Source organism: Medicago truncatula, chromosome 7 (genome assembly GCF_003473485.1).
Source record: "Medicago truncatula cultivar Jemalong A17 chromosome 7, MtrunA17r5.0-ANR, whole genome shotgun sequence".
Lineage (NCBI taxonomy): Eukaryota > Viridiplantae > Streptophyta > Magnoliopsida > Fabales > Fabaceae > Medicago > Medicago truncatula.
The window spans coordinates 9,429,010-9,444,377 of record NC_053048.1 but is presented as its reverse complement, the minus strand read 5'-3'; the positions used below and the strand labels follow the sequence as shown (position 1 = coordinate 9,444,377).

Here is a 15,368-nt window from a genome sequence, read left to right as displayed (position 1 = left end):
CCACTTCAATATCTCTCTGTTTTCTACATCCACAAACATATGCTATTATGGCCATGTTTGGATCGAGCTTATTTTGAGTTTATGAAAAAGAGCTTACCAATAAATCAGTTTTTATCTTAATTCATAAGTTCTCATCAACGAAAATTGTACCTTCATAAACTGTTTTTTTCATAAACTACATTAACACACGTATAAATAATACATAAAAAATATTTGTTTACATAAGCTCTAAAATAAGCTAATCTAAACAGACCCTATAAACGTAATTTTCCATATGAAAATTTCTACCTGTGCTACTGAATCACTAGCACAGGCCCCGCGTAGCAACACGCAAGTTCATGAAACGACTTTCTCATAGTGGACATGAAGCATACTGCGTGGTGGTGGAAACCAAATTGCTTCATGGGGGACGCTCCGACCTGAAGGGGATAAAGTTAATCCTCAAAAAGGGAGCAGCTCGGGGGTCTAATGGGGCTAAGTACTTCGAGCTGATGTTGAAGGTGTTGTCCAAAAGTGGTTTCTTAATGAGTGAGGTCCTACCCATCTTTTGGGACATTTTCAATCGACAATAGTTGACTGATTGTAGAAGGGCCATCATGAATGCTGAAGGTCCCCCTTCCTTTTGGGGACGTCACTGGTTGAGGTCTTTTCTCCCGGAATTGGAGTATAGGCTCATCTGCACCTCCAATGGGACTTTTAAGGGTTATGGGAGGAGACGCAACATCTTTTGGCCCTTTCCTGGGACAGACGACGAGTATTCAACGACGAATATTTGTCTTTCATGTCGTTTTGATGTTGAACTTTCCTGGTTCCTCGTTCATTTCCGCTTCATAGAGGATGCAAGATTTTAGGTTTTTGTATTTTAAATCCAATGATAGTTTTTGTAACTAGGGTATCGAATTAGCTTTAATGGTTTTATCCATATTTTGACATTGTATTTTGGCCCGTTAGTTGGGTTTTAGCGTAATTGAAATGCCATTTCCATTTCCTATGCTTTTATTGCAATATTCGACAACATCCGTGACTTAGCATAATCGCTTCTTGGCGTTAACCTCAGTTTCAATTTTAACGCCAAGTTTCTCGCTTTTTGTCGAAACTACTCCTGTATTATTTTAACTTCTTTCAATATAGGCTTATATATTTTCAAATATTTGCCATTTATTCTGAAGATTCTATTGTTGGAAGCTAACTCTTCTATTTCATAAGCACCATTTGAAAATACTTGTATAACTTTAAATGGTCCTTCCCAATTTGGTGACCACTTGCCCAAGACTCTATATCTTTTGTCCATAGGCAAAAGTACTTTCCATACAAAATCCCCAAGGTTAAAAGGTTTTGACTTTACCTTCTTATTATAGGCTTTCACGACATTTTCTTTTTGCCTCAAAAGCACGTCTAATGCCATCAGACTTTCTTCATCCACCTCAACCTACTCATCCAACATCATATTTCAATACTGATCTGTTGGAACTTCCATTTGTCTTTGTACTATGACTGATTGCACATAGATTTCCACTGCTAAAATTGCGTCGTGCCCAAAAGCCAAACGAAATGGTGTAGAGTTTGTTGATTCTTTTGGAGATGTTCGACAAGCCCAAAGGATTTGGTTTGAAGTCCTGTGCCAATTTTTCGGTTTCACATGTGTAGTTTTCTTTATCAAATTAATGATAATCTTATTGGCAATCTCAATTTGACCATTTGTTTGAGCATAATATGATGTCGAAATTAGCAACTTGAAACTTGTTTGGTTGACAAAATCAACCATCTTTTACCAATAAAGATTGATCCTTGATCCATAGTGATAGTTTCAGGAATTCCAAATCTATAAAGAATGTGATTTTGAATAAAACTAATTAATCATGATCGCTTGGTCAACCTTAGGCAACGGAATGGCTTCAATTCATTTAGTGAAATAATATATTCCAACTAGAACAAAACGATCATCTCTAGATGAAGCAGCATGAATTTCACCAATTATATCTAAGGCCCAACCTCTAAATGGCCAAGGTTTTATTATGTAATTTAAATCACTTGCAGGTACATGTTGAATTCCTTCTTGTTTCTGGCACCCTTTTGCAAATTCAATGCAGTCTTTTAACATGGATGACCAATACAACCCTTGTCGAAATATTAACCATTTCATTTTATGACATGTTTGATGAGAGCCACATGCCAGAAATCCTAGGACATGTTGTGCAATGTTTTTACAAAAAATGAGTGAACGTTCATCAAATTCATAGGTTGCTTTATGAACAAGACGAATCTGTATGGTGTCTTTCGATAGAAAAAATGATAAAACAAAAGAAAACGCAGTAAATGAAAGTAAAAACTAAAAGTTTAAAACGTAGATTGTTAAAGAAAAGGTAAATTTTATTGCATTAAAATAAAGGTGGTTCGAGAAATCAGATTACATACATTCTGTATGACTCTTTACTCTAGACGTCGGTACTTCGAGTGCTTAGAATTTCTATAAAAGATTTGGACCCATTTTCCATATGGAAAACTACCTATTTATACATCGAAAAATAATTTAAAAAGGCTAACTGCCACGATCAGCACTTCTTCCATCGAGAAACTGTTTGTCTCCCACGTTTTCATCAAGGAAACCGTTGTTCTTTGGATTCAAACTCTTCCCACTTTGACAGTAACTACTTTGACTTCGACGACTTTCATCGTGGCTTACATCTTATCGAACTTTGGAGCTTTTAGACTCTTTCACACGCTAAGTCAGACCCTGTCGAAATCCCCATAAAGACTTTGATTCTTGAAAAGTCAAAAGTCAACAATAGTTGACCGCATTAATTGAGCTTATCGAAATTACAGACTAACAGTTCCATATATATTTTTTTTTACAAAATATATTATATTTGGGCCATATAATTGAAATTTGAATCAAAGGTTGCTGTACTTATGTTATTCATTAATAATTAGGGCCGAACCTTGGGGTTTACAAACAGCTCAGTGGAGCTGGGCCTCCCCCAGTTATGGGTCTAAAAAAAAATTATAGCCCAGTAGTACTACTAAGTACTACCCCAATAATTGAGTTCTCTTGCTTTTGGTGTTAGGTGGATGTTTTTTTGGGAGGGTGGTTTGAGGTCCTCATGTATACGGTAGTGATTTTCACCTTTGGGTGTACCGCATATATACGGCACATTGTATTTATCTTTTAAAAAATTTAAATAGCAAATTGTTCTTTAAAAAAATACGCTTTTATTTTATTACGTGTCTCTTTTCACTTACACGTCCGAGCCTCGGAATTCACAGTGGCTGAGCCAGAAAAGAAAAAAAAAAGCTTGGTTGTGCCACTGAAAATCATGTATATCACTTTTCAAACTGCGAAAAACTATAACCATTGAAAAATTGTTTAAAGTCTCGCAAAATAGAACTATAATTAAATTATATAAATTTTTTGGGTGGGCCACCACACAATTTTGCGGAAATTTAGATCAGCCGAAACTTAAAATTGACACAAAATTGTAAGAGATAGACCTATGATCATTAATCTTTTTATTTTTCTGTGTGGGCCGTGCCCACCCTAGCCCATGAAGGGCTCCACCACTGCGAATTCGTATGAACGGCCTGTTAATAATATTTGAATTTATTTTTCGTAAAAAAATACGTTTGAATTTACCGATAAGGAAGAATATTTGAATTTTATTAATTTTGTATTATGATTTGAATTTTGTCTAAACAAAAGAAAAAAGCAATACGATTTTTTTTTTGACAAAAAGTAATAAGATCCCTTTTTTTTTTTTTTGGGTCAAGAAAGCAATAAGATTTTGATCAAGAGCAACTTTAATTATTTAGCTTTTGAAGTATTAACCCAACCCGTGTCGAAGAAAATATAGACATATGTTTCCTTAAAAAAAAAATATAGACATTTGTACTCGTGAACTTAGTTCAATTGTGTTGTTAGGGACAATGTATAAAATATGTAAGGTCCGAGGTTCGAATCCTAACCACCACAGAAAAAAAAAAATATAGACATATTATTCATTAAAAAAAGCAAAGTTAAATTTAATCCCAAATTATGAATCAATCGGTACGATTTTCTTCACCATATTCGGATTTTCTATCCATATTCTTAAAGATATTTGCATTGACTAAAATATTTTTTAAATAAATAAACTTTCTTAAAAGCTAATCTTTCCATTAATGAAGACAAAATTACATCGCCAAATTAGGAAGCAAGAGATATTCATGCACAAATCAATCGGTGTAATATTTTTTCTAACATCGTTTCAAATTTTTAATCCATATTCATAAAGATATTTCGATCCTTATCCTAAAGAACATATTTGCATTGACTCAAATATTTTCTATATAATTAACCCTTCTGATAAGCTTCTCATCATATCAAAACCTATAGGCATAGTTTGCGATACTTACTTTGTACCATAACATCCAAATCTAAGTAAAAAAAAATTTGCATTTTTCTTCCCCTTGTTTTAAAGAAGGAAAACTAAACTTTTGCAACAATGGAACGACTTCCAGAAGATGCTCTTCTCGTTATCGTCAAGAAAGTGGCGGCCTCTGGTACTCAGAATCTTTTGAGGTTCAAAGCTACTTCTGTTTACCACAAAAAACTTGCCAACAAAAAAGCGGTGCTCAGGGCTCTACCAAGAGACTGCTTGCGGTACATTTCTGACCACCAGCCCCGCGTAGCAAAACGCAAGTTCATGCAACGGCTTTCGCATAGTGGACATGAAGCATACTGCGTGGTGGTGGCAGCCAATTTGCTTCACGGGGGACGCCCCGACCTGGAGGAGATAAAGTTAATCCTCAAAAAGGGAGCCGCTCGGGGGTCTGATGGGGCTAAGTACTTCGAGCTGATGTTGAAGGTGTTGGCCAAAAATGGTTTCTTAATGAGTGAGGTCCTACCTATCTTCCGGGACCTTTTCAATCGAAAGCGATTGACTGATTGTAGAAGGGCCATCATGAATGCTGAAGGTCCTCCTTGCTTTTGGGAACGTCACTGGTTGAGGTCTTTTCTCCCGGAATTGGAGTATAGGCTCATCTGCACCTCCAACGGGACTTGTAAGGGTTATGGGAGGAGACGCAACATCTTTTGGCCCTTTCCTGGGACAGACGACGAGTATTCAACGGCAGATATTTGTCTTTCATGTCGTTTTGATGTTGAACTTGCCTGGTTCCTCGTTCATTTCCGCTTCATAGAGGATGCAAGATTTTAGGTTTTTGTATTTTAAAGCCAAGGATAGTTTTTTGTAACTAGGATGTCGAATTAGCTTTAATGATTCTATCCATATTTTGACATTGTATTTTGGCCCGTTAGTTGGCTTTTAACGTAATCAAAATGCCATTTCCATTTCCTATGTTTTAATTGCAATATTCGACAACATCTTTGACTTAGCATAATCGCTTCTTGGCGTTAACCTCAGTTTCAATTTTAACGCCAAGTTTCTCGTTTCTTGTGGAAACTACATATTATTTTAACTTCTTTCAATAAAGGCTTATATCTTTTCAAATATTTTCCATTTAGTCTGAAGATTCTATTGTTGGAAGCTTACTTGTCATACCCCAATCTTTGACCTAAGGACCTTACATTCATACGTAGTTTGATCATGAATAGTCTCTGACTTTTCAGAGAAAATTTTGGCAGAGATGTATTTTAAAATACCTCATTTTTTTGGTTTAGAGTCTGGCCTTCTTCTATTTTTTATTATTATTAATCCTTTTAATTTTTATTTTAATTCATTTCCATTTTTTTATTATTATTCATTATCTTTATTTCACCTTTCTTTTAAGTTTAATTTTAGTTTATTCGTATTTATCTTTTTATTTATTTTTATTTATATTATTAGATGATAAGTACAAAACAGTCCAAATCCAAAAAAATATACATGTTTATCTTTTTTCTTTATTTATTTATATTATTAGATGATAAGTTCAAGGCATACAGTTTTTTTTTTCTTTTAAACAAACACTGATCTCAGTCCTATAAAAAGCAACCTGCAACAACACAATTTTACCCAACAACACAAAAAAAAAAAAAAAAAAAACCCCTAGCTGCCGTAACTTAGAGATAGTTTCAGAACCCTTATCCCATTTTTTAATTCATGTTAGACACCACATAATACTTTCATTGTGTTATGAATATTATAAGTGGATGTCCACAAACCCATGTACTTATCTATTAAGTGACGTCATATTAATTATCTTTAAGTCACACCTATTTGTACTTATCCTTTAAGTACTTATTTCTTAAGTCATATCGGTAGCCACATGTAACATAATTATACACTAAAAGAGAATAATATAATCATTTATGTTTCTATCTTTTTCTGTACTTCTCTTTACTCTTGTTCTTATTCTAATAGTTTCATAACACGTTATGAGCACGAGCTTATCAAAGGTATGCAATTCTTTCTTAATCTATTTCTTTTTATGTAAATAAGTTTTGATTTTTGTATAGATGATTATAGGTTATACTTTTACAATTTCATCAATTGAAATCAGTGTCTTATAGATACATTAAATCATTATTATGTGAATTGTATTATATTATTGTGTTTATTTATTCCATATGTGAAGTATTGGATATGCATTCCTGAAGTATTGCATAAGGATTGATCTCATATTAAAAAATTAAAGAGATATATTACGTAGTTCTTGAGGAACTCGATACTGTTCTCTATGAATTCCGGAAGAATTCATCAAAAGAGTTACATCCTTGAATGATCGTATAAATAACCGACTAAATCGGTTATATAGTTACTGAAGAACTTAAAAATCAATTTTTATCCTCCATGAATTCCTCAAGAATTCAATGAATTCAATAGCGATGCATATGGATTGCACAATTAATTGATGTTGGATTGTGAGTAGTTCCCGAAGAACATAAAAACTCAATTTTTTTATTCTCCATAAATTCCTATAGAATTCAATGGTACTGCATCATTAAAGGATTGAACTGTAAATATTTTCTGAAGCACAATTTTATTATGCGTGATTCCTAAAAAAATTCAATACAATATTGATGCATATCACACAAATAATTGACTAGTTCAAGAACTCAATTTTTTAATATTTATTATTTAGGCATCCTTGAAAGAGTGATTGTGATTTTCTTCTATATAACTACTACTAAGTTTTAATTGGTGTTAGATGGGTGTTTTTTTGGAAGGGTGGTTTGAGGTTCCTGATGATGCAAGTGAAAGTTTATTGTTCCTCTCTCTATCACTAATAGTTTCAATCCAAAATGGTAAGTGTGTAAGTGTTTGTGACTGAGTTACATTTGCAGTTGAGAGTCTTGACTAGAAAACTAGCATTTATAGTCAAATATGTTTTCAATGGCCTTATGATGATGATATATAAAGTTGGTTTTTATAACTTTTTAAAATCATTTATATCCTCATTTTATCACTTTCAGATGGCAACAAGTGTAAACTGTAACTTGGCTCAAGCCCTTTCTCAAAAAAAAAAAAAAAAACTTGGCTCAAGCCTAATGAAATTTCTCACATAATACTTTTAATTTGATATCTCTAACCCAATATGTAAATGTATGCATATGTTTTGATACATCCAATATAAGTTAGAATAGTTGTTACTATGCTTTAATTTATTTTTTAAAATTGTTTATGTTTTGATGCATATGGTTTCTCTGTTGAACCCAACTATTTGTATACTTTTGACCGGAAAATTATATTCATGCAACAATTAAGACTTTAACTTTCACTTATGTAGCTTCTGGTGTTTTAATTTGTATCAATTTTTTTTGTCTTATACATATTCATATATATACTGATTTTTTTTAATGACATCAGACCTTTGACTGAATGGGATTGTGTCAACATGTGTTGCTTCTAATGTGTCCTAGGGGATTCTGGTCGACTACATAGATCCTTGCTGAAATGTGTTGTTGTTGTTGTTGTTTTTTTTTTTATAAACTAGGAGAGTGTAGGCGTCATCGACATTCCAATTAGGTTGACACCTCAAGAGACCTCCATCCTACACCAGAACACTCATGGAAATTTTATTAAAAAAGGGAAAAAATAATTACAAAAGGAGGGGGGACTATACAAAAACCCTCAACAAACAGAAAATAAAACAGCAAAAACAATAGACTCCATTTAAAAACAAATTAAGGAAGCCTGTAATTAGGAAGCCCACATCTATCGGGAAAGAAATCTAGACTCAAATCAGTAGGGAGCTTGTCCAACCAAACTTGACCAACACTAGAGTGCCCCAAAGAGGCCAATTTATCCGCACAACAGTTTCCTTCACGAAAAATATGAGAAGATATAACCTGAACTCCCAAACCGTCGAGCATTATGCCATCTGTTACGGAGCATAATAGGACCCCGCAAGGAATTAGAGAAAATCAACAAAGCACTAGTGGAGTCGCTCTCTAACCAGATGTTTCTCCACCCTTTGCGGGTTGCAAACTCAATAGCAATAATAAAACCAAGCACCTCCGCATAAAAAACAGATTGTATACCAATATTACAACAAAAAGCTCCGTAGAAAGTACCAAGAAAATCACGGAACAGCCCCCCACAAGCTGCATGACCACCTAGCACTGAGCCGTCCGTGTTAACTTTTAACCAAGGAGATGACGGGGCCTTCCACAAGACCAAAATAATTTCCTTAACTCTACGGCTATGGTGTGAGACCGCAAAAGAATCAAGAAAGGAGGAGTCCAATGTCAAGCACTTTCCTTTAGATGCATTTTCAAACATTGCAATAGAAGAATGAATATGTACCTTTGCGAAGTGCAATGAGGGCGCTAACAAAGAAAATCGGATGGAGTTGCAAGCACACCAAATATATTAATAGTATGCAAGATTGCTGCTAAATATATGTCTACCACTTGAGAAGAGCATCTTGCTGGTCTACAAACAACACATTTAAAGATGCCATATATGTTAATAACGATTTAAAGAATATTTGTTAACAACACATTTAAATATATGTCACCTGCAAATACACCAAAGGGACATTTCAGTGGATTCATTTCAATCCATATTTTCTCATTCTTTCAAATGAAAGTCGAAGGTGTTCTAAATTATCATCTTCCAACGAAGAATTTACAACAATATCATCACTATAAATCTGCATAAATTTATCAACAAAATCATGAAACATTGAATTCATTACTCTTTGGTATGTAGAATCAACATTCTTTAAGCCGAAAGGAATTACTACCCATTCGTACGTGCCTAAATCTCCTGGACACCGAAATGTTGTTTTAGACACATGTTCATCAGCGATGAAATTTGATTGTAACTAGAATAGCTATCGAGCATACTCAAGTATTCAAATCATGCTGCAGAATCAACTAGCATTTCTACCACTGGCATAGGATATTCATCCTTTGGTGTAGCATTGTTCAGGTCTCTAAAGTCTATACAAACTCTAAGAATTCCATTTTTATTAATTACAGGAGCAATGTTTGCTAACCACTCAACATGCCTTGCGGTTCTAATAAACTTGCTTTTGAGGAGTCTTTCGATTTCCTCTTTAATCTTCGACATGATCTGAGGTGCAAACCTTTTTGGAAGCTGTTTTACTGGTTTCTTGTCTGGCCGAATTGGTAACTTCAATTCTACCACATTCCTGCTTAATCCAGGCAATTCATTATAATCCCAAGCAAAACAGTCTTTGTACTTCTTCAAAAGTGCAACTATTTGAACCTTAAGTTTTGGGCCAATATTAAAACTTATGTAAGTTGGCCTTTTTATTGATTCATCTCCCAAATCAATTTCTTCCAAAGAATCTTGAACCTAGATCTTTTTCGTTTCAAGATAAGGATATTTTTCAAAACCTAAAGGCTCTTCATAAAAAATGCAGTCGAGCTTTTGACCCTAAACCATTATTTCCTTTGGTTCTTCACCAACTGCTTCGACAACCTTTTATTCCAATAGTTCATATAACCATCTTTTGTTGTAACTCAGTCTCTAAGGCTTTCTTGATTTTATTTTCGGCAAAATAAGCCGTAAACCTATTCCAAGCATCTTGGGGTGTGCAAACAACTCAATGGAGTTGGGCCTCCGCAAGGTATGAGCCTAAAAAAAATTATAGCCCAATAGTACTACTAAGTACAACCACAATAACTGGATCCTCTTGCTTTTGGTGTTAGGTGGGTGTTTTTTTGGGAGGGTGATTTGAGGTTACTCATGTATACGGTAGTGATTTTCACCTTTGGGTATATATACGACACATTGTATTTATCTTTTACAAAATTTAAATAAAAGATTGATCATTAAAAAAAAATACAGTTTTATTTTATTACGGGCTTCTTTTCCCTTATAGAGCCGAGCCTCCGAATTCACAGTGGCGAAACCAGAAAAAAAACTCAGGTGGGCAACTAAAAATCATGTATGTCACTTTTGAAACTGCGGAAAACTATAACTATTGAAAAATTGTTTAAAGTCTCGCAAAAATCAAAATAGACCTATAATTAAATTATATAAATTTTTCGGGTGGGCCACTACACCATTTTGCGAAAATTTGGATTAGTCGAAACCTAAAACCGACACAAAATTGTATAAAATCTTAAGAAGTAGACCTATCTTCGTTAATTTTTTAATTTTTCTAGGTAGGTCGTGGCCCACCACAGCCCATGAAGGGCTCCGCCACTGCGAATTCGTAGGAATGGCCTGTTAATGATATGTGAATTTATTTTTTGTCAAAAGAAATACGTTTGAATTTACCGATAAGGAATATTATTTGAATTTTATTATGTTTTTTTGGGAGGTGATTTGAGGTTACATTCGGTTGTGATATTCACCTTTGGGTATATATACAACACATTGTATTTATCTTTTAAAAAATTTAAATAAAACATTGTTCTTTAAAAAAAATACGGTTTTATTTTATTACGGGCCTCTTTTCACTTATAGAGTCGAGCCTCCGAATTCGCAGTGGCGAAGCTAGAAAAAAAAAACTCAGGTGGGCCACTAAAAATCACTTATGTCACTTTTGAAACTGTGGAAATATTGAAAAATTGTTTAAAGTCTCGCAAATTAGACCTATAATTAAATTATATAAATTTTTCGGATGGGCCATTACAACATTTTGGGAAATTCGGATCAATCCAAACCTAAAACCGACACAAAATCGTATAAAATCTTAAGAAATAGACCTATGATTGTTAATTTTTTAATTTTTCTGGGTTGGCCATTGCCCACCCCAGCCCATGAAGGGCTCCGCCGCTGCGAATTCGTAGGAATAGCCTGTTAATAATATTTGAATTTATTATAGGGTTAAATATGTTATTGGTCCCTATAAATATACCAACCTTTTGTTTTAGTCCATCTAAAATTTTCCTTCAACTTTTAGTCCCTAAAAATTTTTCCATCTTCACTTTTGGTCTCTCTTTTAAAGTAAACTCATATGTAGAATTCATATTTTTGAATCAAATTTTCCAGAAAAATTCATAATATTATAAGAATCTCTCCGAAAAAAAAATTGAATTTTTTAATCAAACATGAATTTAATATGAATTTTTATATTATTTATGGTTAAAAATTCATATATAATTTATGTTTACTTAAAAAATTCTAATTTTATTTGTTGGAAATGTTTTTACAATATTCTACACATTTATGTACAATTTCATTAAAAAAAAATACTAAAATTTACTTTGAAATAGGGACCAAAATAGTGACTCAAAATTTTATAGGGACTAAAAGTTGAAGGAAAATTTTAGAGGAACTAAAACGAAAAGTTGGTATATTTATAGGGACCAAAAATATATTTAAGCCTTTATTTTTCGTCAAAAAAATACATTTGAATTTACCTATAAGGAATAATATTTGAATTTTATTATTTTTGTATTTTTTTTTGCCAAATATTATTTGTGTACTATGATTTGAATTTTGTCCAAACAAAAGAAAAAAGCAATACGATTATTTTTTTTGACAAAAAGTAATAAGATCCCTTTTTTTTATGTGGGTCAAGAAAGCAATAAGATTTGATCAAATTAATTATTTATAACTTTTGAAGTATTAATCCAACCCGTGTTGAAGAAAATATAGACATATCGGTCATTAAAGAAGCAAGGTTAAATTAAATTCCATATTATGAATCAATCGGTACGATTTTCTTCCCCATATCGTTTCAGCTTTTCATTCCATATTCTTAAAGATATCTACATTAACTTAGATATTTTTTAAATAAATAAGCCTTTTTAAAAGCTTATATTTCCATTAATGAAGACAAACTTACATCGCCAAATGTACAAATCAATCGGTGTAATATTTTTTCTCACGTCGTTTCAAATTTTTAATCCATATTCATAAAGATATTTCGATCCTTTTTCCTAAAGAACACATTTGCATTAACACAAATATTTTCTATATAATGAACTCTTCTAATAAGCTTCTCATCACATCAAAACCACAAAGACATAGTTTGCGATACTTACTTTGCATCATGGCATCCAAATCCAGTACCCTCTCTGCCACATCACAAGATCAAGATGATTCTTCTTCCCACACAAAAGAGATTGTGAACATGAAGGAGAATGAAGATCAAGCTGCAAACTCCAACTCCATCAAGGCTACCGACTTCGTTAAGCTACCGCGAGACGATTCGGTTTCCAAGTTAAAGATGCATGAGGGAAGTGCTTTTAGACCTTATCAATCTGGTTCATCATCTTCTTTGCCTAATAAAAACAATGAAGGCAAAGAAGATGAGAACAAAAAACATCAATCCCCAAACACCAATTCCAACAAGTCTTTTGATTTCACAAAGCTATCAAAAGACCACTCGCTTTGCAAGTCGAAGGTGCAAGAGCATGGTTTCTTCAGCCCTATTCCAGCCGGTTCAACATCTCCTTTTCAACATAAGAACAACGAAGGAAAAGGAGATTCAAGGTCATTTTCATGCACCTATTGCAAGGCAAAATTTTCTACTGCACAAGCGTTGGGTGGGCACCAAAATGCCCATAGAAAGGAACGTGCATTTGAAAAGCAATGTCAACAAAGGTATGATCAAAATCCTTTAGGTTTGGGGCAACCTCCTTCTTTTAACCCTTATTTTAGTTATCGTAGTACTCTTTTTACACCTTATAATTATAGGCTACCCGGGGTTAGAATGGAATCAATGATTCAAAAACCACCTTATACTAGCGCCAAAATTACCCCACATAATGTCGGGTATGGTCATGGGACTTTGTGTTTGAATGATATATTGAACCCTTCTCTTGTTAGATCGAGAAATAATAGAGGGGCTGGAATTCTAGGGTTTGGTGGTGCAACTAGTTCAAAGATTGAAGATGGTAATAAAATTAGGGCTATTCTAAATTATGGAGATTCTTTTACAAATATTGCTTCATGTTCAAACTCAAACAAAGACAAGGAAATTATCGTGGCTCCTACTTCTACCGCTGATGATATTCATAATCAAGAGCCAAACAACGAAGAACACTCCGATTCAGAGCCAAACAACGAAGAAGACTCCGATTCAGAATCCTCTGAGCTTGATTTGTCACTCAAACTTTAAATTCAATTTTTATGTTTTCTTTCCATGCTGGATTCATCACTTAAGCTTTCAGTTCGGATTTTATATTTTGTTTTCATGTCAATGTTATTCAATAAGTTGATTGCTACTCTCCCTTTGAAGTTATGTAATAGTATTTATTTTTTTGTGTTATGTCAAACTATTATATATATATTTCAATAAGTTGTTGGTGTAAATCGTATTTTTATTGCTACTTTATTTGTTTTAAAAATTATTTAGATTTCTACCCTTTTTTTTTAATTATCAACGTTATCTTTTTATTCATAATAGTTGTTAAATTTGTTTTGCAAAAGGTAGTTTGGTGAGATTAAAAAAGAGAGAAATTCTATATTTTAGTGCTTTAGTACGGGTTAATTTAAAAAGAAATATACAGAAATGTGTTTTTTTTTTTTTTTTTAAGCAGGGATTGACTAAAAAGTCACTAATTAATTTTTTTTATAGTTCCTAAAATCACTTTTAAATGAGTTTTTGACAAAACTGTGGATAATTTATATCAGAATGCATAAACATTATGAAAAATCACTTAAATAATTGCCCCTTATAGCCCTCGAAGGTACTGTTGGCTACAAAATCATAAGAAAAAATGAAGAACTAAGTCATAATTTTCTTTCACATTTGCCCTTGTATCAATAAATGCGTTATAAAGATGATCAAAATTCAAAAGGGTTTAGGCCAAGTTTCTCAAGATTATCACCCTTCTTTGGTAAAACACAGTCCTAAATATAATCCTAAATTCCTTTTTATTTTCTTTTTCAAAACACAGTCCTTTGCTTTACATAACCTTTTTTGTGATAAGCTTTAATTACTTGACCTTTCTTTGGTCTCATAATGTTTGAGCACACATTTTACAAATAAGAAATAATAATTTTGACTTAATTTATATACACTACGTGTGTCTCATTTTAGATGTTCTATTTGAGCTTAGTATACTTAAAATAATAATTTGTTATATTAGGTTTTGTTGAAACATGTGTGAAAATTGAGTTAAAAGTCTAAACATAAATTTTTATGTTGGGTAGAAACATACATTAGTAGTGTTTTTTTTTTTTTTTTTTAAGGATACATTAGTAGTGTTTATATAGTGGGGGTGTGATGAGATAAAACCGCAAGTGCACGGTTCTATCGAAGTAGTAAAAATAGAGTATCGTTCCGACAGGGAGTTATGAATTCAATTAACTTTTAATGATGATTAGATGAATGAATTTTAGATAAAAGTTTGGATTTTTAATTACAAGAAAATAAAAGAAAAGATAAAAGCCTTGGGATTATTGGTTCATCCTAACGACAAGTCATTCTCAAACCAATCTATTAAACTTATAACTTTATGTTAGACCTAATTTCTCAAGACAGTTTCTCTTTTGTTCCTCTAGCAACCAAGCCTATTTCGCTGACTTGATTACTATTAGATTTTGGTCCTAAGTTGCAACCAAGCCTATTTCGCTGACTTGATCACAATTTAGAATCCTTGAAGTTCGAAACTATATGTCTCAAAGATTGTAAAGACTATTTCGCTGCCTTTACAATCTTTGTCTAAATTCACTTGTTCGAATATCAAAACTCCACTTTCGTTTTATGAATTGATATTTGAGATGATGGATAAACAATTATCAAATCCTCCACTTTCGTTTCCACAGTTTGATAATGGTTGATCCATGTTAAAGCGGTGAATTTAGATAAGGAATTAGGGTTACATAAGATTAAGGTTTAAAGCTTGGTTTGATTAGGATTATGTCATTAGACTTATCCAACAATCCCAAGACAAGAGAAGTCTACTCACTGACGTTCATTGTAGACAAGGAGAAGAAGAGAGAAAACATAAAAGTAAATAACAAAGAAAGTAAAATGAACTTTTATTAGAAAGACAATTGTCACATATTGTATTC

At 33.0% G+C, this 15,368-nt stretch overlaps 1 protein-coding gene across 1 annotated transcript; it reads left to right on the top strand.

The window, feature by feature from the left end:
* The first annotated feature begins 12,396 nt into the window (after positions 1-12,396).
* On the top strand, positions 12,397-13,467 carry LOC25497735 (uncharacterized). Its single transcript, XM_013592448.1, has one exon. The coding sequence runs from the start codon at positions 12,397-12,399 to the stop codon at positions 13,465-13,467; it is 1,071 nt and encodes a 356-aa protein (XP_013447902.1).
* The last annotated feature ends 1,901 nt before the right edge of the window (positions 13,468-15,368 follow it).

What these genes read in the sequence shown, in the direction of transcription:
- LOC25497735 (XM_013592448.1), top strand. Translation starts at nt 12,397, where the DNA reads ATGGCATCCAAATCCAGTACCCTCTCTGCCACATCACAAGATCAAGAT.